The sequence below is a fragment of the Helianthus annuus genome, chromosome 1 (genome assembly GCF_002127325.2).
Source record: "Helianthus annuus cultivar XRQ/B chromosome 1, HanXRQr2.0-SUNRISE, whole genome shotgun sequence".
NCBI lineage: Eukaryota > Viridiplantae > Streptophyta > Magnoliopsida > Asterales > Asteraceae > Helianthus > Helianthus annuus.
In genome coordinates, this window is record NC_035433.2 from 95052753 (window position 1) to 95079142 (window position 26390).

General features: G+C 36.2%; 1 protein-coding gene and 1 long non-coding RNA gene across 19 annotated transcripts; both read right to left on the reverse strand.

Annotated features, from left to right (window-relative positions):
- Positions 1-3791: 3791 nt before the first annotated feature.
- LOC110897841 lies at positions 3792-9503 on the reverse strand. 10 transcript variants are annotated; one of them, XR_004864239.1, is made up of 11 exons: positions 9053-9503; positions 8748-8936; positions 8161-8244; positions 7597-7774; positions 7224-7353; positions 6982-7110; positions 5974-6040; positions 5701-5877; positions 5268-5366; positions 4236-4308; positions 3792-4105 (listed from the first exon to the last, which is right to left on the reverse strand). It is a non-coding gene; the product is annotated as an uncharacterized LOC110897841 (long non-coding RNA). The 10 variants fall into 10 exon arrangements; XR_004864237.1 differs by having other exon boundaries at positions 5701-6040; XR_004864230.1 differs by having other exon boundaries at positions 5974-7110.
- Positions 9504-21128: 11625 nt separating this feature from the next.
- Positions 21129-25724, reverse strand: LOC110897840. Of its 9 annotated transcripts, none has more exons than XR_004864046.1 (12): positions 25388-25722; positions 24878-25304; positions 24379-24555; positions 24092-24192; positions 23867-24011; positions 23306-23445; positions 22697-22807; positions 22576-22611; positions 22182-22277; positions 21971-22095; positions 21691-21855; positions 21129-21510 (listed from the first exon to the last, which is right to left on the reverse strand). XR_004864046.1 is itself a non-coding variant. In XM_035975868.1 (9 exons), exons 3-9 carry the CDS (start codon positions 24122-24124, stop codon positions 22093-22095), a joined length of 564 nt encoding a protein of 187 aa, XP_035831761.1. In that variant the 5' UTR covers positions 24125-24192; positions 24379-24555; positions 24878-25381; the 3' UTR covers positions 21968-22092. The 9 variants fall into 9 exon arrangements, 1 of the variants encoding a protein (XP_035831761.1); XR_004864068.1 differs by having other exon boundaries at positions 24878-25143; positions 25388-25721; XR_004864063.1 differs by having other exon boundaries at positions 24878-25146; positions 25388-25721.
- Between the last annotated feature and the right edge of the window lie 666 nt (positions 25725-26390).

Consider the following 26390-nt stretch of genomic DNA (forward strand, 5'->3'; position numbering starts at 1 on the left):
TTATATCATCCACGTAGACTGCTATTATAGTGAATTTTGAGAGTGATCTTTTTATAAAAACACATGGACTGATTACATCAGACTTGTATCCTTCTTTTTCGAGATATTCACTCAGCCGATTGTACCACATACGACCAGATTGTTTAAGACCATATAAAGATCTTTTTAGCTTTATAGCACACATGTCTCGAGGTACTGATTTTAATGCTTCGGGCATTTTTAATCCTTTAGGGATTTTCATGTAGATGTCATTTTCTAGTTTCCCGTACAAGTATGCAGTGATGACATCCATAAGTCTCATTTGATGTCCTTCTGAGATTGCAAGGCCAATTAGAAATCTAAGGATTATCGCATCCACTACAGGGGAATACGTTTCCTCATAATCAACTCCTGGGATTTGGGAAAACCCTTGTGCTACAAGACGTGCCTTGTATCGTACAATCTCATTCCTTTCATTTCTTTTTATAGCAAACACCCATTTATAACCTATTGGTTTGACGTCTATGGGTGTTCGGACTACAGGTTCGAAAACATTTCGCTTATCAAGCGAATCTAACTCAGCCTTTATGGCCTCTTGCCATTTTGACCAATCAACTCTGTACATGCACTCTTCTAGAGTTTTAGGTACATAATCATTTTCATTGATTACATCCGTTGCTATAGCATATGCAAATATATCATTAACATGTGTTTCATTTCGGTTCCATATTGTACTATTTTGTACATAATTGGTAGAGATCTCGTTTTCGTTTGGTACCAGTGTGTCTTCTGAATTTTCATTTTCCTCTGGAGTTATATTTGTCTCTTCTGGGACATTTACCTCTTCTAGGGTTTCATTTACTAAATTTTCATCAACTGATTTATTCTGCTCTTTTCGCTTACGTGTGTTTTTATCTTTGGAACCTATTGGTCTCCCACGTTTTCTTTGTATGGTAATTGCTTCTGGGATTACTTTAATTCGAGCAGGTGCATTTGATGCTGGTATATGTGACTTTGTCACCCTATTTGTGTCTGTAAATGCATCTGGTAATTCATTTGCGATTCTTTGCAAACGTATAATCTTTTGGACTTCAGATTCACAATGACCACTTCGGGGGTCGAGATTTGATAATGATGATGCATTCCATGTTAACTCTTGTGTTACCAGTCTTTCTTTAGTCTTATCTCCCCCTAAGACTGGGAATACTGTCTCATTAAACTGACAGTCAGCAAAGCGTGCTATAAACATGTCACCCGTTAATGGTTCTAAATATTTAATAATAGACGGTGAGTTAAAACCGATGTAAATGCCCAGTCTTCTTTGTGGTCCCATAATGGTACGTTGTGGTGGCGATATCGGTACATATACCGCACAACCAAATATTTTGAGGTGGGACAGATTTGGTTCTCTTCCGGAGACTAGTTGTAATGGGGAGTATTCATGATCGGCAGTTAGTCTTAATCGGATTAGTGCAGCAGCATGTAGAATAGCATGTCCCCATGCAGAAGATGGCAATTTGCATCTCATCAGGAGAGGTCTAGCGATTATTTGTAATCGTTTAATTAATGATTCAGCTAAACCATTTTGTGTATGAACATGAGCTACTGGATGTTCAACTTTTATCCCAATCGACATACAATAATCATTAAAGCTTGGGATGTGAATTCTCCTGCATTATCCACTCGTATGGTTTTAATTGGATTTTCAGGGAAATGAGCTCTCAACTGTATGATTTGGGCTAATAATCGGGCAAACGCTACGTTTCGAGTAGCTAAAAGACTCACGTGTGACCATCGCGATGAGGCGTCAATTAAAACTAAGAAATAGCGAAATGGACCACAAGGAGGATGTATAGGCCCACAGATGTCCCCTTGGATTCTTTCCAAAAATGAGGGGTTTTCTTGTGTCAACTTAGTTAGTGAGGGTCGAGTAATAAGTTTGCCTAGAGAACATGCCACACATGATAAATCTTGTGATAACAAGACTTTTAAATTCTTAAGAGGGTGCCCATTTGCACTTTTAATTATTCGCCTCATCATTATGTTACCAGGGTGACCTAGTCGGTCATGCCATATTGTGAATGTATCTTTATCTAGTACCTTATGGTTACTCACCACCATGTATGATTCAATAGGAGTAATATTGGTACAATATAATCCAGAGGATAAAGCTTTTAGCTTTTCTACAATGGTATCTTTGCCATTTTCATTTGAAGTAATTTGTAAGTATTCATTATTATTGGCGGAAGTTGTTTTGAGGTGGTAACCATTTTGTCGAATACTTTTAAAACTAAGTAAATTACGTCTTGATTTACTAGAGTATAATGCATCATTTATGATTAGTTTAGTACCCGATGGTAATATGATGCTAGCTCTTCCAGAGCCTTCTATAAGATCACATACACCAGAAATAGTACCAACAAGTGTCTCTGCAGGAGACAACTCAGAGAAAAATTTCTTATGTTTGAGAATAGTGTTGGTAGTACCACTATCTACGAGACATTCATCACCAATAATAGCTTTATTGGAGCTTGTAAACATATTTCCTCTGGAAACAACAAAATAAATTAATATAACGAACTACTTGCTTGAGTAAAAAAAATCACATCACACAAATATGAATCAAACATCACAAAAATTTTAAGTGAAACCATAACAATAGTTCAAAACATAAAATACCACTAGAGTTGAAATAAAAACCAAACAAAGAAAAAAATATAGTCTAAAAAAAACATCACATAACACGCATTTAATGATTTTGTAGTATGAGCTTGTTGTTTTGTTCCGCGACCAACAAACATGATATTAGTTCAGAATATTTTGTAAAATTGTGTTCCCTGTACTGCTGCGCCAGGAGCATGTTTGATAAATGGAACGTTGAGATAGTTTGCTCAATCATGTCTTTGTCGGTGATTTGTTCACCACATAATTTAAGCTCAGAGGTGATGCGAAGAAAGGCAGAGTTGTACTCACTAACAGTCTTATGATCTCGTAGCCTTAAATGAACCCACTTGTAGCGAGTTTTAGAGAGAAAGACCAACTTCAGGTGGTCAAATCTTTCTTGAATGGTTTTCCATAACTCGAGAGGGTCCTCGACAGTACGGTTTTCCCTCTTTAGGTCTTCATGAAGATGAAGGCGAAGGAATGCCATAGCTTTAGCTTTTTCTTGAAAGGACGTTTTATTCCCATCAATTATTGTCTCCCCCAAACTCATTGCTTGCAGATGAGTTTTAGCATCAAAAACCCAAGAGGGATAGTTGTTGCCCGAGATTTCAAGTGGAGTGAATTTAAGATTTGACAAGTTCGACATTTTTAGCTACAAAGGAAAGATTCATGTATTTAAAAAAAACGAGCATGTGTATAAAATAAATATTGCATGAGAACTTCGGATTCTGTTTTGCTAGAACTGCAGGTTCTAAAATTTAGGTATGTTTCTAAACTTTAATTTTGTATGTTGTAATTATGTTGAAACATTATAATTATCCGTGTCAAAAAAATTAGCATTGTAAATTAGTAATACTTGAATGAAGTAAAAAAAAACTCCATAACAAATTTGAATTCAGTCATATATGAAAAAAAATATATATGAAACTTAGAAAAAAAAATATATGTATGAAAATTTTAGTGTAGAATCTTGTGATGGAATACACCTGTCATGCACAACATATTTTATTGAATTGAAAAAAAACTTATATCATATTATGTAAGACTTTCCGATCAAAATAAAATTCAAATATTAAATAATAATATGAATTATAGTAATCGTGAGTGGGGGACAGATGTGATAGTTACAAGATATAATATAGAGTAACTAGCCTAAGGACCCGTGTATTACACGGGTTGATTAAAGATAATATCGCTTTATCATCGTTGTTTACATAAAATGTTACGAATATATACACGTCTTGAAATGGATCATGTAAAAACTTTTTATTAACCATCAATATGCAGATATCACAATTCGTTGAAAATCTCTTTATACACCACATTAGTTGTTTTATCTGTAGCTTTTCCGTTGTTGTCAAGAATGAGTATTTTGACCCCATTTCTTGTTTTCACCCTTGATAAGGCAACATACAATTGACCATGAGAGAAACTATTTCTTGAAGGGCTGACAGCAAATCATCTGTACACAGTTATACAATATGTTAATGTTATAATCAAGGATTATACAAACATGGAGCCGCTTGCCACTTTATAAGTTTAACCAAATCAATTAACAAATTATAATTCTTACATTAACGAAAATCACTTACCTGTTATCCACCAAACGCTTGTGGCCTCTGTAGTCTTTGTCCCATCAGAACCAACAAAACCTAAGGCCACCACCTCAAAAACATAAAACTAAAAGATAAGATAGATAAACAAACATAAAAATCAAATTAAAAGAGAAATATCATACATCAATGAACTCGAACTCGAAGTGTGTGTGAAATTAGGTTTTCAAACAAATATATATGTATGTATCTATATCTATATATATATATAGGAATTGAAAATTGAAAATTATGACAAATGCGAGAATCAGACCGAAAGAAATAAAAAGGAAATCAGTAAACGAAAACATAAACAGTACAAATTTTATAGAAAGATTATCCGAAATGCTCAAATAAACCCAGAACTCAGTAAATTAAAGATTATCCCAAATGCCAAAACAGCACAAACAAATCTCATTGCCATTATACCCAATTCAGGCCAAAAGTTGTTTATTGGCATCTAGTTTTGTTATAGAAAATCCCTCGTATGCCTTGATTATCTGATCCAACAGGCCTCCCTTTGACCCATTATGTAAAATTACTTTTTTTACATGTAATTTATAGTGTGGGTAACGTTTAGAATGAGTTTTTGTCTTCTATATTCTTGAACCTCACAAATAATTGATGTTCTATGTTCTAAAATAAAATGATTCAGAAATTAGATAACTTTCAACCAGTTGACCCGTATAGTAATATGTGTTTGATATCTAAATACTTTGAAAGCAAGTTTAATAAATCTGACACATAAAAAAAGGTTTAAAATATTCTGGAAAATGTCAAAAGAACTGCAAATAACCATATTCGATACATGTATTTAGAACTTTTGTATTGCCAGCTAAACCATCTACTTAGTGATCTAAATCCAGCTTATTTAAACTTTACAGATACATTAGTTTACTCGTGTATGTTTACAAAAAGACAATAAAAAAAGTACGTAGGCTGCCACTATGTTTCTTTAAGTGACTTTCTTAGAATTTTAAAGTATGAATGTCTGTAAGTGTACTATCACAGGGTCGGTATACTAAACCTTACTTGCATTTAGTAATCCACGTTCGGGTAATAGCGTAATACAAAGTTGAGCGACAGCTGATTTTGGTAGCCATCATGGATTAGTGATACTTGTCCATTTTCCTGCACATGGCAAAACAAATACACACCCCACCAAGGCCTTAACTTTATGTTATGCTAAAAAAACAAACAAAATAAGAAAAAAAACTCTTTGTAGCAATTATAAATAGTTTAGCAGCAAAGTATAAATTCTCACTAAAACACATTATGAATAACATGTATTCAACCTAAACATGTGCCTTATCTCAATTCTCTAAAGTTTTAGCTAAAATCAATGGGTCAACTATTGAATAGATAATATCATAAATAACATGCATTTTACTTAAACATGTACTTTATCTCAATTCTCACCCGGGTTACACGGGTTAAACAATGTATTATACATAATTTCATGTACCATTCTTTTGAGCTTCTTCACCGCTAGTGTTCCCAGCCGACCATTCAAAACGAACCGGGAAAGACCGATTATGCAATTCTTAACATCGTCGACACAAAGAAGCAAATACTGAAAGCCTTAGATGTTGTAGATGTATATTAGGGTCTGTGGGTCTGCCGCCGTCGGCTAACTCAATTCCTTCGATTAGTAAAAGTTGCTTTTATTCACTTTCAAAAAAGCACATCAACAATTTCAGTTCTCTTAAATAACAGAATAATAATGAACAACATCTACCTTCCCAGAATCCAAACAACCCTTGTAAACAATTCCAAATCAAACTTCTTCGATCAAACTCGCATACCTGAAGTTTCGAGAAAATGATAGATGCATTGTGTAATAAAACTTTATCGGCCAGTTTCCCGCTGGTCATCTTTGTTTTCTTATATATTATTTTCTTTAGCTGTTATACTCATAATAGTTCCAAGAGTAATCATAGCTCTAAATACAGACATATATATAACAAATCCAAGTAATCACATATAAGCGATTAGTAATCAATTTAACAAACGTATCATATTAATAAATAGCTAGTATGTGATGTAAACACATCTAATTCCCATATCAGATCCTTTTTTTTTTCAAATTGTTACATTCAAAAGATTGAAATTTTGTGCAAAATTTAGATTACCTGGTGTCTCAAAAGTTAATTGATGATGATCCTTTTTCAAATTGTTACAGTAAAAAAGGATTCAAAAGTTAATGGCTGTGAATAATAATATACATTTTTTTATAAACGAATTAGCACAGTGTAAGCATTTGAATACACGTGTAATGACTTCCAAATCGTTAGATACAACTGACCCGTTTCAAAAACATAAGTAAGAACAATACGAAAAATGGACAAAAGAGTGCCAGTGGCATAGAAAATAAGAATCAAGACGCTTATATAATTGTAGAAAAATATTTATAAATCTATTAATTTAATAAATTACACATAGAAAATAAGAATTGAGTCGCTTATATAATTGTAGAAAAATGTGCAGGTTGTTAATGGGTCAATGTGGGTAAATTATAAGTGCAAAAGCCATCTGGCTAGTATATCAAATATCAAGTTGTGTATTTATGTGCTAGCTTGTAAACAACTTTATTTCTTGCAAGCTAATGTGATTACCTTAAGTTTTGTGTGAAGATGCAGTTTGTGGCATTTGTTATTATAAAAAAAATATGACTACACATAGGCAGACCAAATGAAGCTGAAATGTGATCAATGGGAAGCCTTCTCACATAAAAAAAATTCTTTACCTTTTTGTTTGTAAATTGACTTTACTTTTGTTTTGAAGGCTTATTGGCCCAAAGGCTGCAGTTGTGTGGGTTTTTTCTAACAGAAGCAGCTAATAAACCAGAAACAAATTGCGATCGTTTGGTGTTTGGCTGCAGCACATTAATATTCAAATATTAAAATACAACGAAATTTCAAATGCCAACACAAAAATATAAGATACGATGATAAAAATTATAATGATTATTAATATTACTATTATTACCTTGTCAAATTCAACAGGTATCTTTTTCTCTTGTAATCTCTCAAGCATTTTCATCTCAAAAGGCAAGAGAAATAAGACAGACCGCCCTTTAGAATCATAACGTGCTGTGGGGCCAACTCTATGTATGTAACTTGCAACATCATCAGGGCAATCCACCGGAGAGAAGAAAAAAATCAGATTTATACCCCAAAACAATGCATGCTAAGACTTGAAAATTATAACGAACGGATTAATGAATTAAACATGATGAAAAGTGTAGACACCGGCCCCACCCGTTTTGTCTTATACAAAAAAAAGCATGTTTCAACCTGAACACGTTATGACTATTACCCGGCCCACCAGTTTTAACATTTCTACTATAACTGTAGATCACCTGAACAACCCAATCGACCCCTTTGTTGAAATCCATGCCCATTGAAGACTTTCAATTGAAAAAAGAACTGATCTTTGTTGCAATATGAACATTCTTTCACTTGTTTCATCCTTCCATGCAAGCATTTTAAAGGGATCCCAGGACGCAGTTTCTTGAATGATTCATATACGAACCTCAGCTATCAAGAAAGGGTCCAAACTAAAAACAGAAAAACAACTGCCAAAAATCAAAGCAACAAAAGGGACCTATAATAATCCTAAAAAATAAACAAAAAAAGTTTTCTGCTTGCAGTCGGAAAAAACCATAACAACCTGGTGGGGTTAATGGCGTTTATATAGGTGGAACTTTTTTATCATGGTGATCTTGATATGTGAAATTTGGCACCATTTATGTTTTATCGGGTTGTTAATGCATCACAGTTTGTACTACATGATATAGCAAAGTAAATAACTAATATTAATTCCATGAATCCAATTAAATTTTGCTACGTGTGTGTGTTTGGCATAAAGTACACAATTCAACATAAGTTCATAATTTAAATTATTAATAATAACTTGATAATACATGTCAAATAGAACTTTGCCAATGATTCAAAAGAGACTTTTCCATCACTTATGCTCCAGAATTCATTCATGCATACGCCACCAACTGCAGTAAAAAAAATTCAATATATGGAGTGTTGGAAATCATATAACTAATCCAATTACAACTGTTTTGAACAACATATCCTAGATCAAACCAAAAAATAACCATAAATCATATATACATTCTAAGGACAAAATCTTGAATTGTCAATCATAAAATAATGATACCTAATGTGAAATCCCTACAAATTAATTATATTATATACAAATCTAACTATACGGTGCGGTTTTATACAACCAGTTTTGATATAAACCGTAAACCAAACTGTTCGCTACGGTTTGAATTTTTTAAAGCCGACCAACCGAAAGCAAAAGAAAAAAAAAACAACCACGAAACCAACCAAACCGTTGACCGGTTTGGGCGGTTTCACGATTTTAAACCGAACCATGAACACCCTAACTGATAGCTATATAACACAACCCAAACAAATTATTTGTTTTCTGACTAAAACATATATTAGTCGAAAATAAAATAAAAAAATATTTAAATGGTGTGGAAGCTCTTACCACAACATATGCAACACATCAATATAAGATCTAATCACTTAAAAACCTATGGCTCCAAAGTCCCACATCAAACCATACATGTGAGAAATCAAAGCATTTGAAGCAAAACTCTTCGATAACTCTGTTGCTGTATCGAAAGTAGTTGTTTCCCACTTCTCCCTCCTTCAAAGTCCCGTCAAGCAATGTAACCTTAAAAATGAAAAAAGTAATAAAATAAAAATGTGATTAATAGTGCAGATCAACTGTTGTTCAACAATACACTTGAGAGAACAAATCGGTCAAACTATATCAAATTCGAAACTTACGTCACCGGAAATTGACTTAAGATCTGAAATCTATTGAGCTTTTATGGATTCGTTTAGGGATGAGTGATTGAAGATATGCTTCATCTTTAGCAGCCGACAATGAAGATTTGGGGCCGGAGTTTGCAGCTTTACCCATTGGTTGTTGCGGTGACGGTGATGATGCGTATAGGCGGCGGACGACACTGTTAAGAGGCGGAGAACGGCGGTGGAAGTAATCTAGCGTTGGTGTGAAAAGGGAAAGACAATCAGAGAATAAGAGAAGAAGAAAAACGAATCGGGTTATAAACCCTAGGAGAAAAGAAGAAGTGCGGGCAAGATTTAGGAGCCTAAATCAAAACATTGTGGCATGAGAAGAATCGCCATAGATATGACCAGTGCTTGGTTTCCTGCCTCCATTGTGTTTCAATTAGGGTTTTGAAGAGAGAGAGAGAGCGCGCGTGTGAATGAAGAAAATAAAGAGAACGAATTGCCGCTCAAAGTTTCATTCTCTGGCTTAAGAGAATGTCCACATCAGCATGACATGTGGCTAAAGTGAACTAGCCTAAGGACCCGTGTATTACACGGGTTGATTAAAGATAATATCGCTTCATCATCGTTGTTTACATAAAATGTTATGAATATATACACGTCTTGAAACGGATCATGTAAAAACTTTTATTAACCATCAATATGCAAAAATCACAATTCGTTGAAAATCTCTTTATACACCACATTAGTTGTTTTTCTGTAGGTTTTCCGTTGTTGTCAAGTATGACTATTTTGACTCCATTTCTTGTTTTCACCCTTGATAAGGAGACATACAATTGACCATGAGAGAAGACCAGTTGTTTGATGTGACACCCCAATAAAAACCAGTAAACCACGCAACTTAATTAGCTTCCTCAGTGACTATGTGCTAAATTTCGGGACGAAATTTCTTTCAACTTGGGGATGATGTGACAACCCGAACTCTCAAGGATTGTGCCTTTACGTTTGTGGTCCTGATTTCCTCTTTATTCCTTTTTGTCACGTTAGTCGTTTAACTGTTGTGCTAGGAACTTGTTAACAATTTCAAACGCGAACAAGGAGGACTAGTTGCATGTTGGGCCGCACACACACGGGGTGTATCTGGGTCATGACACCTCTTGTTTCTAAACCCGCTGGTCCACATAGGTGATACTAGGCCGATCATGCAAGTCCAAAGCCCAAAACCTTGTTGTGGATTATATGATTATATATTAGTTACATAGTTAGTTAAACAATTAATGGATTGGGCTTGAGCCCACTTCGGCCTAATGAGTTAACCGACCCCAAGTCTATTGTTATTAATATTAAGTATACGTGACCTATGATTAACACAAAAGTTCAACAAACAAACCCTACTCTCCCCTCTCAAGAATACGCACGGCAGAAGATCCTTTTCCCCCCTCGTGACCTTCCCTTCTGCCTATAATTCTTGAATCGGTATGTTTTCCAACATACGATTTATATTAGTTAATTGTATTTGTATTATTAGAAATCATGATGTATTGTTAATAGATTGCCATAATAGCTAGTTGATGTTAGCCGATGCATGAGTTATGAATAATAGGAATTGATGTAATGTATTGATGTTATGTTATGTATATGAATACAATACAATTTTGATAAAACTGACATCAGCCGCCCATGTGAGCACTTCAACAATACATGTTAGATTATTACACATTGTCAAATCAGTAAATTGGTCCAATAAGAATGAACCGATATTGCATGTGGTCGGCTAATTATATCTAGTGGCCATGAAGAAAAAGGTCCAATGGGTGATGAGTTCATACTAACAGTTCGGCCATGAGGTTGTGTGTGATGTATTTGGCGGTTGGTGTGTTATTAAACATGCTACTGAATTAGTACATGATGATAATATTCTATGTGTAGAGTATCACTTTGGTTAGTATTGGATTATGTGCATTAAAAGTGTTGCTCATATGTGATCTGATGGTGATTGTGCATGTATGACATGAGTAGGCTAGAATCACAAATTCCAATCCATCACATGTGCTGCCCATTCACTGTCAACGATGACCCATGTGGTTTAATAAAATGGTGGGCATTGAAAGTTGTGAAAGATCCCTATGCCATAGTAATGTCAAGTCTTCAATTAATATGGTGATGGGATGATATATGTGATAGAAAGGGACTTGACTAGTTGACTTTGCTTGGTTGCTGTGATGATGTTATTATGAGAGTTAAGAACATTTTATTATTTGTTTTGAAATATTGGTCACTGTCAACATTAAAAGAGTACATGGATCACACACAAGCTATAACCGAATAGAAGGTATTGGGCCGGTTGGGTTACGTGAGTCTTCGGTAATACCTGGGCCAGTGGTCGGCCATCTTTTGTATGCAAACCGTGTATGGGCCGAAGACCCCTTTCATGCCGGCCCGACCCACTGTGTGTGGTTATTAATGTGCTGTAGGATGTATCGAGTATGTTTGCATATTATGTGCTAGTTGTACACTTTGGGCTATAGTAATTAGTGTGAGGTGATGTCTCTAAATAATTGATGTAGTTTTATTTTGTAAACTGTTTGGCTACAAGTGTACAAGTTAGTTGAAAAGCCTACACTACATGAGTGTTTAAAATTTCGAATGGTCTATATATATATATTACTAGTGCTCGAGCTAAAATAATATTATATGATATTACAGTTACTTATTATATGAATGGGATTGATGGATTGTTTTGGTGGCATGGCTAGCTAGTGTGACTAGTATGATAATACTTGAAGTACCTGTGTACCGTTTGTGTTGAAAACTAAGAAGTTATGTGGCGTGAGTCTATGTGAAACTGATTGGCTTGTTAACCGTACTAGGACGCGATTGACCGACCTTGGCTGATTGCTATTTTTTTTAAGAGTCAAACCGAGCAAACCAAGGTGAGTTCACTGCACTTTTCTCAAGCATGCGTCCCGGTGGTTTGGGACAACTGGTAAACATTTGGAAGGGAAACATTGGGTAAATAACTTAATCGGTTTTGGTTATTGCCTGGAGGGCAATGGAGGTATTTAGTTGATAGCGCTATTAGGTGGGAAACCTCACACCGGGCCGTAAGGACGGGCGTGAACTAATTATCTGGGTATGGCTATGGTTGTTAGAGGCACACTCCTCGGATACATATGGGCACTCTCCCTAGGGTATCTAACGATGGCAACATAGCAAACGGTCGTTAAGGGGTACCCACTCCCCGGATACTTATGGGCACACTCCCTGGGGTATCTAACATGAGCAACATCGTAACGCAACATTAAATCGCATTAACATACATATGGTAACATAACTTGTTAACAAAACCTTGAACTCACCAGCGTAGTCTGACGCACTTGTTTACATGCTTGTAGGTGATTACTGAAGGAACTCGGGAGCTTGCTGTCTGATGCTGCTGGAGTGGTTGTGGTCATAATAAACCGTTATCTTAAATTGCTTTTGATACATTACACATTGATACTTTTATGCTTCCGCTCAATACTTTGGTTTTGGTTTAACTTTTCAAACGATATATTTCTTTCAATTGGGTATTTCAATACATTATAACTTGTGTTTGATATGATTGGTGGCTCTTTGTTGGATCGTTGCACCTCCAATAGGGACATACCCTAGGTGGTAATTTGGGGGTGTGACAGTTTGGTATCAGAGCCACTGGTTATAGAGAACTCGGTTTTAAAAACGTTTTCATAAAACCAGACTATAACCGAATTGATCCAAACGACGACCATGACACTCAGCTTCAGACTGCAAGGTTCGTTCCTCCTTAGCTTATGTTTTATATGCCTAGTAAACGTAACTATATATATAGCATGCACGGTACGACATGGTAGGCATCATGACACATTGTTAGTGCAACATAACACTCGTATCTAGACAATCTTAATCTTGTTGGTAGTGCTTATTTTGTGTGATTGGAGTGGGAGAAACTTCAAACATAAGTTAAGAAGCATCGAGAGGAGCACGCAAACCGCCTTATTATCATGGGTGCACACATAATAATAACGCGTGGTGCATGCAAATCCCAATGAGGCTTAACGAGTGTAAGAGGGGTTCTTCCCTGTTTATGTACGAACATGGTAGTTAATCGTCCCTAACGTGATAAACCTGAATACTTTTCTCATTCTCGACTTCTAAATTCGTTTCCCTCTCCTATTATAGAACCATGAGTGGACGAGGACACGGTCGTGGTAGCATCAACATGACTCAGGCTGAATTAACAAATCTGATAAACACACGTGTGACTGAGGCACTGGCAGCCTACCAAGCTGGTATAAACTGTACTAAATACATTTAAATCCTGTATCGTGAACCCAACTCTTATTCTTGTGTCGTATCTTCTTTCATTCAGCGCACCCAAACAACCAGCCTGTCTGTACGTTCAAAATGTTTATGGATTGCAAGCCACAGACCTTCAGCGGGACGGAAGGGGCTGTGGGACTTATAAGGTGGTTCGAGAAAGCTGAGTCAGTGTTTGCTATGTGCAACTGCCCTGTGGGGGACCGCGTGAAGTATGCAACAGGCACGCTTGAGGATGGTGCCTTGACCTGGTGGAATGCCCAGGTCCAACTGCTAGGTATTGAGGCGGCGAACGCCACTACGTGGGATGATTTTAAAGAACTAATGAGAGAGGAATACTGTCCTCGAGATGAAATAGCGAAGTTAGAGAATGAGTACTATCATCTGACAATGGTGGGGTCTGAAATTGAGGCGTATGTGAAGCGGTCGTATGAGTTAGCTGATTTGTGTCCGAACTTGTCCCGACCCATGTCCCGAAGAATCGAGTTGTTTATTAAGGGGTTACCTCCACGGGTGAAGGGTTTAGTTACAGCAGCGAACCTCAATAACCTAACCCAGATTGTTAGATTGGCACATAAAATCGTTGACCAGGAGGTGGAGAGCGACTCACTGCCACCACGTATTTCTAAAGCTACTACTGCCGCCACCACCGCCACTACTCCTGTCACTGATAGTAAACGCAAGTGGGGTGACATGGACAAAGCGTCCAACTCGGTTCAGCCCCAAAAGAAGACAGACACTGGCAGTACTCGCAGCTTTAGCCAGTCATCCTCAGTGAATCAAAGTCAGAGGTCTTATGCAGGAAAGAAGCCTCAGTGTGGCAAGTGCGGCTATCACCACTTCGGGCAGTGTGGACGAACATGTAACAGGTGTGGTAAAGCAGGCCACGAAGCCAAAGATTGTAGAGCCCCACAGCCCGGACATCAGCAACAACAGAACCAGCAGCAGCAGCAAGAGCGAGGCAACAGGGGATGCTTTCAGTGTGGTGCAGAAGACCATTTCAAAAGGGACTGCCCCCAGCTGAATCAGAACCAGAACAACAACAACCAAGGAAATGGGAACAACAATGGGGGTAACGACGACGACAATGGTGCTAGGGGACGTGTCTTCGTGATCGGTCAGGGTGAGTTTCTACTTGACGACTTTTATGTTACTGTTTAATCTGATTCGGGTGCCGATACTAGTTTCGTGTCTTTAAAAGTTAGTCAAATGCTTAATCGTACCCCAACACTTTTGAACACCAAGCACATAGTAGAACTAGCAAGCGGTAAAAGTCTAGAGGCCACACACATAGTTTAGGGTTGTAATCTTGTTCTTGCTGATCAGACCTTTTCTATCGACCTCACTCATATATCGTTCCGCGGAATTTCGGGACGAAATTCCAAACCAACAGGGGGATGATGTGACACCCCAATAAAAACCAGTAAACCACGCAACTTAATTAGCTTCCTCAGTGACTATGTGCTAAATTTCGGGACGAAATTTCTTTCAACTTGGGGATGATGTGACAACCCGAACTCTCAAGGATTGTGCCTTTACGTTTGTGGTCCTGATTTCCTCTTTATTCCTTTTTGTCACGTTAGTCGTTTAACTGTTGTGCTAGGAACTTGTTAACAATTTCAAACGCGAACAAGGAGGACTAGTTGCATGTTGGGCCGCACATACACGGGGTGTATCTGGGTCATGACACCTCTTGTTTCTAAACCCGCTGGTCCACATAGGTGATACTAGGCCGATCATGCAAGTCCAAAGCCCAAAACCTTGTTGTGGATTATATGATTATATATTAGTTACATAGTTAGTTAAACAATTAATGGATTGGGCTTGAGCCCACTTCGGCCTAATGAGTTAACCGACCCCAAGTCTATTGTTATTAATATTAAGTATACGTGACCTATGATTAACACAAAAGTTCAACAAACAAACCCTACTCTCCCCTCTCAAGAATACGCACGGCAGAAGATCCTTTTCCCCCCTCGTGACCTTCCCTTCTGCCTATAATTCTTGAATCGGTATGTTTTCCAACATACGATTTATATTAGTTAATTGTATTTGTATTATTAGAAATCATGATGTATTGTTAATAGATTGCCATAATAGCTAGTTGATGTTAGCCGATGCATGAGTTATGAATAATAGGAATTGATGTAATGTATTGATGTTATGTTATGTATATGAATACAATACAATTTTGATAAAACTGACATCAGCCGCCCATGTGAGCACTTCAACAATACATGTTAGATTATTACACATTGTCAAATCAGTAAATTGGTCCAATAAGAATGAACCGATATTGCATGTGGTCGGCTAATTATATCTAGTGGCCATGAAGAAAAAGGTCCAATGGGTGATGAGTTCATACTAACAGTTCGGCCATGAGGTTGTGTGTGATGTATTTGGCGGTTGGTGTGTTATTAAACATGCTACTGAATTAGTACATGATGATAATATTCTATGTGTAGAGTATCACTTTGGTTAGTATTGGATTATGTGCATTAAAAGTGTTGCTCATATGTGATCTGATGGTGATTGTGCATGTATGACATGAGTAGGCTAGAATCACAAATTCCAATCCATCACATGTGCTGCCCATTCACTGTCAACGATGACCCATGTGGTTTAATAAAATGGTGGGCATTGAAAGTTGTGAAAGATCCCTATGCCATAGTAATGTCAAGTCTTCAATTAATATGGTGATGGGATGATATATGTGATAGAAAGGGACTTGACTAGTTGACTTTGCTTGGTTGCTGTGATGATGTTATTATGAGAGTTAAGAACATTTTATTATTTGTTTTGAAATATTGGTCACTGTCAACATTAAAAGAGTACATGGATCACACACAAGCTATAACCGAATAGAAGGTATTGGGCCGGTTGGGTTACGTGAGTCTTCGGTAATACCTGGGCCAGTGGTCGGCCATCTTTTGTATGCAAACCGTGTATGGGCCGAAGACCCCTTTCATGCCGGCCCGACCCACTGTGTGTGGTTATTAATGTGCTGTAGGATGTATCGAGTATGTTTGCATATTATGTGCTAGTTGTACACTTTGGGCTATAGTAATTAGTGTGAGGTGATGTCTCTAAATAATTGATGTAGTTTTATTTTGTAAACTGTTTGGCTACAAGTGTACAAGTTAGTTGAAAAGCCTACACTACATGAGTGTTTAAAATTTCGAATGGTCTATATATATATATTACTAGTGCTCGAGCTAAAATAATATTATATGATATTACAGTTACTTATTATATGAATGGGATTGATGGATTGTTTTGGTGGCATGGCTAGCTAGTGTGACTAGTATGATAATACTTGAAGTACCTGTGTACCGTTTGTGTTGAAAACTAAGAAGTTATGTGGCGTGAGTCTATGTGAAACTGATTGGCTTGTTAACCGTACTAGGACGCGATTGACCGACCTTGGCTGATTGCTATTTTTTTTAAGAGTCAAACCGAGCAAACCAAGGTGAGTTCACTGCACTTTTCTCAAGCATGCGTCCCGGTGGTTTGGGACAACTGGTAAACATTTGGAAGGGAAACATTGGGTAAATAACTTAATCGGTTTTGGTTATTGCCTGGAGGGCAATGGAGGTATTTAGTTGATAGCGCTATTAGGTGGGAAACCTCACACCGGGCCGTAAGGACGGGCGTGAACTAATTATCTGGGTATGGCTATGGTTGTTAGAGGCACACTCCTCGGATACATATGGGCACTCTCCCTAGGGTATCTAACGATGGCAACATAGCAAACGGTCGTTAAGGGGTACCCACTCCCCGGATACTTATGGGCACACTCCCTGGGGTATCTAACATGAGCAACATCGTAACGCAACATTAAATCGCATTAACATACATATGGTAACATAACTTGTTAACAAAACCTTGAACTCACCAGCGTAGTCTGACGCACTTGTTTACATGCTTGTAGGTGATTACTGAAGGAACTCGGGAGCTTGCTGTCTGATGCTGCTGGAGTGGTTGTGGTCATAATAAACCGTTATCTTAAATTGCTTTTGATACATTACACATTGATACTTTTATGCTTCCGCTCAATACTTTGGTTTTGGTTTAACTTTTCAAACGATATATTTCTTTCAATTGGGTATTTCAATACATTATAACTTGTGTTTGATATGATTGGTGGCTCTTTGTTGGATCGTTGCACCTCCAATAGGGACATACCCTAGGTGGTAATTTGGGGGTGTGACATTTGAGGTACAAACCAACTCTTGAAAGAGACTGACCTTAACTTTTGTTGATCGTCATTGCAAAACATACGACCAGTGGAAATTGCCTCATTTGAAAAGCAAAAGGAATCTTCTATTACACGGGTTGATTAAAAGATAATATCTCATCATCATAATCGTTTACATAAAATGTTATCAATAAATACACGTGTTGAAATGGATCAGGTCAAAACCTTTTATTAACCATCAATATGCACAAATCACAATTCGTTGAAAAACTCTTTATACACCACATTAGTTGTTTTATCTGTAGGTTTACCATTGTTATCAAGTATTAGTGATTAGACTTCATCTTGTGTTTTTACCCTTCATAAAGCAACATACAATTGACTATTAGAGAATACGGGTTGTTTCAGTTATAAACCAACTCTAGAAAGTGACTGCCCTTGACTTTTGTTGGTTGTCATTGGCGAAACATACAACAGTGAAAATTGCCTCCTTTAAAAAGCAAAAGGAATCTTCTTAATAGAAGGGATTAGGGCAATTATTCTTTCTTTAACTACAATGTGTGGAAACGTATCGAAATTAACCCGAACACCAGCAAGTGATAGAAAGTCATTTAAAACCCACAATCCGAATCCACACATGTAAACACATGAAATAAAAAAAAACTTTGGATAAATACACCACTTAACATAGACCATTGATCAAAGCCATGCGATCTTCGGTAGAGGTCGCATTCCAATAAAAGCTTGCAAGTATCTAAGTTAAACACATGCTTTGCAAAAAGTAAAATAAAACATTTAAGTTATTGTGCCCTCTAAATTCACTGTTAGGTAAACTTTAAAGCTATACCTAAACATGAAACATATCAAATAGATAATCTTTACGCTACTGCTAAAGGTCTTCCAAACCCGTTAAAGGGAAAACAAAAATTGTTGAATGGTCAAACTAACCCATTTTGCCCGTACTGAAAAAATACTCATCAAATATGTAATGACTGTAGGTACTAACTACATTATGGGCAGTCACCGGGTCATTCTAATAAGTATCAAATGAGATTCTTACGACATTATGCGCAGTCACCGGGTCATCCTAATAAGTATCAAAAGAGATTCTTTATAGAACTATAAAACATGTAAACTTTTTTTTTCTAAATTTTGAATAATATAAAGTCACCTGTAAAAGAGCTAATGGAAACTATTTTCATAATTTAAAACATTACATATAAAAGAAACTATGACTCGTCGAGATCTTCGGACTTCTATTGAGCCGGTTCTCAGTCTAGGTATTGCTAGAGAATTATGTGGTCATCTTCGTGCATAACTCATACTAAATAGCCTAAGATCCCGCGAGTTTCGCGGATGGCTTAACACCAACTAAACACATAAAACATTCTAAACATAGCATAATAATAGCATTACTGGAACACCAACTTCAAACGTTAACTTATGATTTGGTAAATCTAATATTTTGAGACCGTTGAGCACATCCGAATAGTACATCTCACTCATCTCTTTTGCATATTAACTGTTTGTCGACTAAAGCATTCATGATCTTTTCATGCCTTTTGGTCATATATAACACGCTAATACTTTTTCAAATGAAAAGATAAAAATATTTGCAGACTGACTCGACTCAACTACTTTTGACTCACGCTAATAGTTACATGTTTATGTTTTAACCCATTACCCGACCCATTGATATTACCACTATATATAAGATGTTCAAAACAGCACGTATTCAATAATTTGAATTTTTTTACTTGACGATACTGATACAAAGGTTCTATATAGAAAGTTTGATATTACAATTAAGTACCATATAAATATATACACTAAAAGCGAATTATAACCAATAGTCTAACAAATCGAAATATACAAAACCTTCATGAAGGTAAAGAACATTTTGAAACATATATAATACTCACACATACCGTCATGAAAAAATTACAAACATCCTTAAAAAACAAAACAAACAATCGTACCAGAAATACATGCATGTGTTACCATCATATTGCCCGTAAAACACAAAATCGCCTTATTATATGCCGCCCCGTATGAGGGCTGGTGTTCAATTATCACACTAATGGCTCTATGTTAATATTGAAATAGCCATAAAAGTGGTAAATAAAAAAAATAAACAAAAACTTAAAAACTCAAATATCACCATTTTCTTGACTGTATTTTCTATGCTAAAATTCAACTACATGTTACAAAGTGAACTAATGAAAAAAAATGGCTAAAACCAGAGCTAAATAATAGAAAAATGTTTTGATTTAAAATAATTTGCATTTCATACCCATACTTGCTAAAATTCATTTATAGTCAACAGTCATACTTCGGCACGAAAAAGTGAATCAAACAACTCTCTGGTGAAGTCTTTTGAATCTTTATTCATCCCTACCATATTAAAAAAAAAAATATACAAAACCCGTTAAAGAATCAAACCAAAGATTAATAAAAAAAAGCTCAAAATTGCCCAATGAAAATGTATTACCAATGCTTTCACCAAAAAGTAACCATGAAAGTAAGGCTTTGGTATCGTTGTTGAGGTCATCAAACCGTTCTTGAGGGCGGCCGAGGTCGCCCCGCCGTACTTCTTGCTGGTCCAAGGGAAAAAAAGCCAACCATACAAAGAAAGATATACATTATATACATTGGCTGGGCAAGAAATATTTTTGCAAGGCAACTTAAAAAATAAATTCTATATATATGAAACATAAAAAATGATTTTTAGCGTAACCCTATTATTAGTAAGAAAATAGGAAGTCAAGAAGACGAAACCAACACAACACAAAGAGTAATTAACCAAAAACTCGAAAACATTAAGTGAAAAACGCCATGACTATGAATGACTAATTAGAGTTGACCAAAATGTTAAAATGAGGATCCAAAACAGCAAATAACAATCTAAAAATTTATTAGAAATTGGGATGAGATGATGATAAGGCTCCGTCAATGAGAGAGCACACATAACATGGTAACACAGTACCCGATTACCAAGTGATAGCAATGACTATAGCATGACCATCTCGGTCGCACCATAAAGACATGCTAAAGGCTCATTGTTATCTTAGTGTACAAAGATGTGTCATCATTGCCTTCAGGAAACCCACCAATTGGAACAAATTATAAGAAAACATGACTGTTACTCTCAAAAACGAAATGCTAACAATGACCACCTAGATAAAATAAAACTGCACCCATGAGGTGTAAATGTAAAAGGCACGTGACAAACAACCAAAAAAAAACTTTCCAAAGAGGATGTACCACATGCAATGAGGATGATACTTTCTAATCGAACTGTTTCGACCAGTACCATTTCGAATCGAACCGTTTCGACGCAAACCGTTTCGAATCGAACCGCTTCGATCCGAACCGTTTCGACCCGTAGTGGTTGTGGGTGCCGGAGTGATGGATTCCAACTCATTTGACAACCAAACACAACAAAAATGGAATTGAGATTCCAATTCCAACAATTTCCAATTACAATTGGAATGTTTAAATTCCAAATCCAATTCCTTCAAATTCTAATTCCTATACAAATTCCAATTCCAATTCCAATTCCAAATCATTCCGTGAACCAAACGCCCCCTAAGTTTACTAAGATGATGCCACTTTATTTGAGTTACATAGATGTAGTGTAATCGGCAGATACAACTTTATAAATTAATCTCAAACAAACATCTTTACTAAATGTTTACAAAGGCATCACTTAATAATATCATTTCAAAACCACTCGATTTACAGTCCGCCAAAAAAAGCAACCAGTCGATCATCACTTAATAATATCAGCTCCACTTTTAACCATCTATCTTGTGACATTCTAAGCAACCCACAAATCAGAAGCAGCAGTAGACGAACTAACAGTAGCGAACCGATCATTAGAGACCCCAACCATGACCTCTATTCCAGAATCCAGACCCTATAAGTGCTATAAGTGCCATGAGATACTCATGATCTGCATCAATCGATTTCAATGTCACATTAACGATTAAATCCTAAAGAGACCGAAAAAAGTTTTATAGCACAATTCAAAACACTTGACACTGTATGACTTGTAATCACCACAAACGGCCCCAAATTGTAACAAAAACTATGCCAAAACTACATTTATAACACAACCTACGTTGAACATTACCTGAGTTAGACTGATGCTACGCTTATGCGGCAACGACTGTGCCAGTGCATATTTCGCCCCATGAGCAGCTATCTTTGGCAAATTAGCCCGAGGTCGTTTCCCATGTATGTGTATAAGTAATTCCCCTCATTATCATGCAGCGTTAAGCACTTGTTGCACTTGTAGCTGCAAGAAATGCATCACAATCATATACAGTAATCATAAGTCTTTAACATTTAATCCAAATATCGACTCATATGTACAAAGTATTACTTATTAAGAATGAAACCCTAAGGTTTACCTTCCTAGACGCTTGTACGTTAAGCCATATAAAACCACATGTAGCTGAGCTCCTTATGCACCGTGTGGAGAAATCATAGGCAACCACCACATTCAACCAATCAAAGGGCACCACCACCACAATTACTATTAGGATTACAGGTATAACTTTTACTAACGTTAATAATAACTTCATTAATTATAGCGAAATTGGCTTGGTAGAAAAAACGTACCTTTCTAGAGCGTACATGATCGACCCCCATCCTCAGCTGTCGAGTTACTTCAGTTCTTTCATCCCTAATGTGGAAAGGTCTCCTCCAGCCAGATGTCTTAAAACAAAAACAAAACTCCAAATTATTATTATTATTGAATTTTTGTAAATAGTGTAATAATAGTAATTACTTAATGAATATAATATAATGAACTTGTTTATTATATATCATACTGGATTTACTGATTTATTAACAACTTATATAACTTCATTAATCCATAACAAAACTTGTTTAAAAGAGTAAAAAGAAAAATGACAAAAAATAAAAACTCTGTTTAAAAGAGTAAACCACTATTTTAGTGGTTCAAAAGTCTGTTTGATGCTACTTCTTGTGCGGTGTGTCCGCAATAAGGTACCTTGATGAGAGTTCTCTTAACTGAATATCTAGAACCCTAAGAAATCAAAAGTAACAGTTTAGTCTTTGTGTGTCTGTGTTATCAGGATAGAGTTGACTTGTTGATTTTGAAAAAGGCTGACCTGTGAATCCCCGCAGAATATAAACTGGCCCATATGGTCATAATTGAGGGCATAAACCTCACCGTCAACAACTATCTTACTTATTAATATTCCTGTACTAAAATTGAATACCTAAGATAGGAAATACATGATCAGACTATTATTTTAAAATATTATTACTTCATTTACTTCCTTAATTAGTTAATTAGTTTTATAGTCTAATTACAACTTAAAATAACTTGGAACACACGTTACTTAGCCTATATTGTTACTATTATTTTATTCTTTCAAATTCAATCTACCCACAAAAATAAAGGTAGGAAAAGATTTGCATTATTACCCATACTTCTCTGTTTGCATTATTACCCATACTTCTCTGTTTGCATTTCCAAGTGTAAGAAAACTATTATTCACTTGCAATTAGTTACATAGATTAAGATTAGTGTATGCCCAAAATATCTTTCTTTATCAACTATAATCCTAAAATGAAATCCATTAGCACTCTTCACATAATTTTTGAAGTGTATTTTGTACTAAAAACCAATGGTATGTACGCTAAAAAATGGTATTTATGTAATTTTCCCTATAACATAACTATATAAGATATATGCAATGTTGATTTGCACTAACCGGATGAAATCGAATACAAAGCTGGGAGGTAAATCCATATATAACTCGTATGCAAAGGCCATTTGGAATATCCCATGCCCTCACAGTTTTATCCAGTGAAGATGACGCAAGGTACTGGTTGTTTAGTGAGAAGTCAAAATCTGAAGAAAAAAAAAATAAAACAAAAGTATAAAGAAATCAATATATTATCAAGTGTCCTTGTTAGGTTAATGTATAATATTTTAACATAAATGTGTATTCACCCTTAAAGATCATGCATTCATATTAAATATTATAGAAGACAGTAACTTCTACAGGTTACATTTTTAACCCATTTACCCATTTCTTGAGAATTGTTGATTCAGATAAGTTTTGCTAAAGATTCAAACGTGTCAAATGGATCACAAGGCCCTACCTCAAATCGTTTTATTGCAAAAAAAAAAAAAATATCACTACTGAAACAATATAAGAATTGTAATCCTATTTAACACTAACCATATAAGCAAATTTCAACAAGAGTGTTCCATGTTTGTACAACTATAACTATTATCGGTGAATGTGAGCAAAAAATATAGCAAATACCTGCCCGTGAACATTTGCTGCCAACCCGGTTATAAAAGGCTCGGTTTATGGTGATGTCAGCAAGGTACTCCATTTGTAAAGGAAATGTAAATCCATCTCCACTTGAATAAATGTCCTCGGGAAGAACAGTAATTATCGTACAACCCTCTCAAAACAAAAAATAAGTTAAAACATTCAAATCAACATGCTTATATGTCTCAGAATGAAGATCAAATGGTGTCTTACAAACTGTGTGGTTAATGTATGGTAGTAATGCATCAAATTTAGAATGTCTTTTGTAGAACCATTAGCAGCCACTTCCAGAAGAGAAATATCATCAATTATAACTGTAATAAATCCAAAGGTGAAACCAAATGCTAGATCAACTTTAGAAAGAAAAAAATGCCATAAATATCTAACCGAATCTGGATACACAACCGATTCGGCCATATCTTGTAATCGTAAAATCAATCAATCGACCACAACATCAAATAAAGAACTCAAATAAAGAATCAAACAACATTAAACATTACTTGTTCCAATATGTACGGCTGAAAACAATCACATCAACATTCACATCCCCTCCTAACCGCATAGTGATTGTTTTGAATCCATTGCCATCTCAAAAATATAAATGTCTTTCAATGGGCCAGATCGGTATGGATACATGTATAGGGAAACATAGTTCCTCCATGATCCATGTCTTCAACCTGTCATAAGCACACAACAAAGGTTGTAATTTTTTAAATATACAAAAAAAATTAAGCTTAAATGATGAAAATCACTTTACCAGCATAAAAGAACAATATTACGATAAGCTTGTTTTTAGGTAAAAATAATAATGTATGTTCGAGATTTTAACCAAAACAAAGACCTCTACTGATACAAATTTCAATACAGTTCAATACAATTTCAAATTTCACCCAGCTCTATTAACATGAGTTTGTATAAAAAGCCCTAAATCATACTAAAAACATGTGGAAACGGTAAATCATACTAAGAAAATTATAAGTTTTAAGCAAGACTTGTTACCTTCGACAGGGGAATTCCACTTGGTAAATCAAATTTTAATCAAATCTCGTAAAGATATTGTTGCATCATCAGTTTTGTTTTTAAATCTCTTTTGCTAATGGCACGAATACCACACCCACCTATAACCCATCTACTACCAGATCCGTGCAGCCAACCACCGCCTCCACTCATCTTCACCGCTGCGAAACCACCACAACCAACATCGTTGCACCACTCCCCCTTGCACCCATAATCGACCATCAACACCCCCTTCTAACCCTAACCGACTGCTGCTCCAAATCAGTTTCACCAAATCAACCCGAATTGACATGTTTTTAACATCAATTTAGCAAGAAAAAAACCCAAATCGTTACATCAAACAAACAGTCGATGATCGAGTTAAACTGATCAGATTCGAAAGCCCTAATTGTTCCGATACACAAAAAATCTGGAATATTTGTTTACAAACATAAAATCAAAGCAAAAGTAGGGTAAAACACGATAAAAGCAAGCATGAAAAATGTTAGTTACCAGTAGAAGATCAGAACGATTGGGAGAGTGATGAATGATAGGGTTCGCTACGTGAAAGATATAAGGAGATCTGTAGAGGTTGTTATTGCTGCTCTCCGTGAGGACAGGAATCGCCGATTAGGGTTTCGCATGATAGGATTCGCCATTTGAATGATTTTGAGAGGATGAGAGAGAGGGTTATGACCAAGCGTATGTGAAAAGCCATAAACGTATGGAAGATTTTAGGGTTTTCTCAATGGAATCGTTGAAGGGAAACATCCATCTGATTTTTAGGTTTGAATCGTACGACCGAAGGAAGAGGAAATAAGATGCATTGTGTGAGAGAATAGAAAAAGAGCGGAGAATAAAGGAAAAGGGGTTTGGCGCTCATCAACAATTATCTAGCCTAAGAGGGTGTCCACATCACCCAATTGATTGGCTAAGAATAGTCCATGTGGTCTAAGAGAATTCATTTAGTATAATAGATAGATTCTTTTAGTATAATAGATAGATGCATTTTGGTTAATAAAAGTTTGGAGTCCGTTATAGAGATTGTGAAATTAGGCTGCAAAAAGGTTGCGGAAGATACCGACCCACACGAGCTGTTCACGAGCCGAGCCGAGCCGAACCGAGCGGACCTTTGCTCGTGCTTGGCTCGTTTACAAACCGAACCGAGCGGAGCGGCTCACTTAAAACCGAGCCTCAAATCAATCGAGCATTTTTCGAGCAATAAAAATTTCGAGCGAGCGCCGAGCGAAATTCGAGCGATTTGGACAACCGTGTTGCCCGATTTAAATTTTCCGAGAGAGAAATTGACAATGTTGGGTCTCAAGTTTTTATGTCTTTAAAAATATGCACATTTAATAGCACACTATTTTTCTTATTAATAACAATGTTGTGGCCGACGAGGCGATGATCATATTGCACAAACAATTACGTTGAGAGCAGGACATGATCGACTTAGGGTAACGACATGAAACATTGAGGCGATGAACAAACTATCTTTTATCGGTTTAGGGTTTAA

Bases quoted from the DNA above. Each gene is read 5' to 3' on its own strand.
- LOC110897840 (XM_035975868.1), bottom strand. From the start codon at position 24,124: ATGCATTACTACCATACATTAACCACACAGTTT. The intron at 24,012-24,091 runs GTAAGACACCAT...TTGTTTTGAGAG, and splicing joins ATACATTAACCACACAGTTT to GGTTGTACGATAATTACTGT. The intron at 22,808-23,305 runs GTTAGTGCAAAT...TTCCTATCTTAG, and splicing joins TTTGTATTCGATTTCATCCG to GTATTCAATTTTAGTACAGG.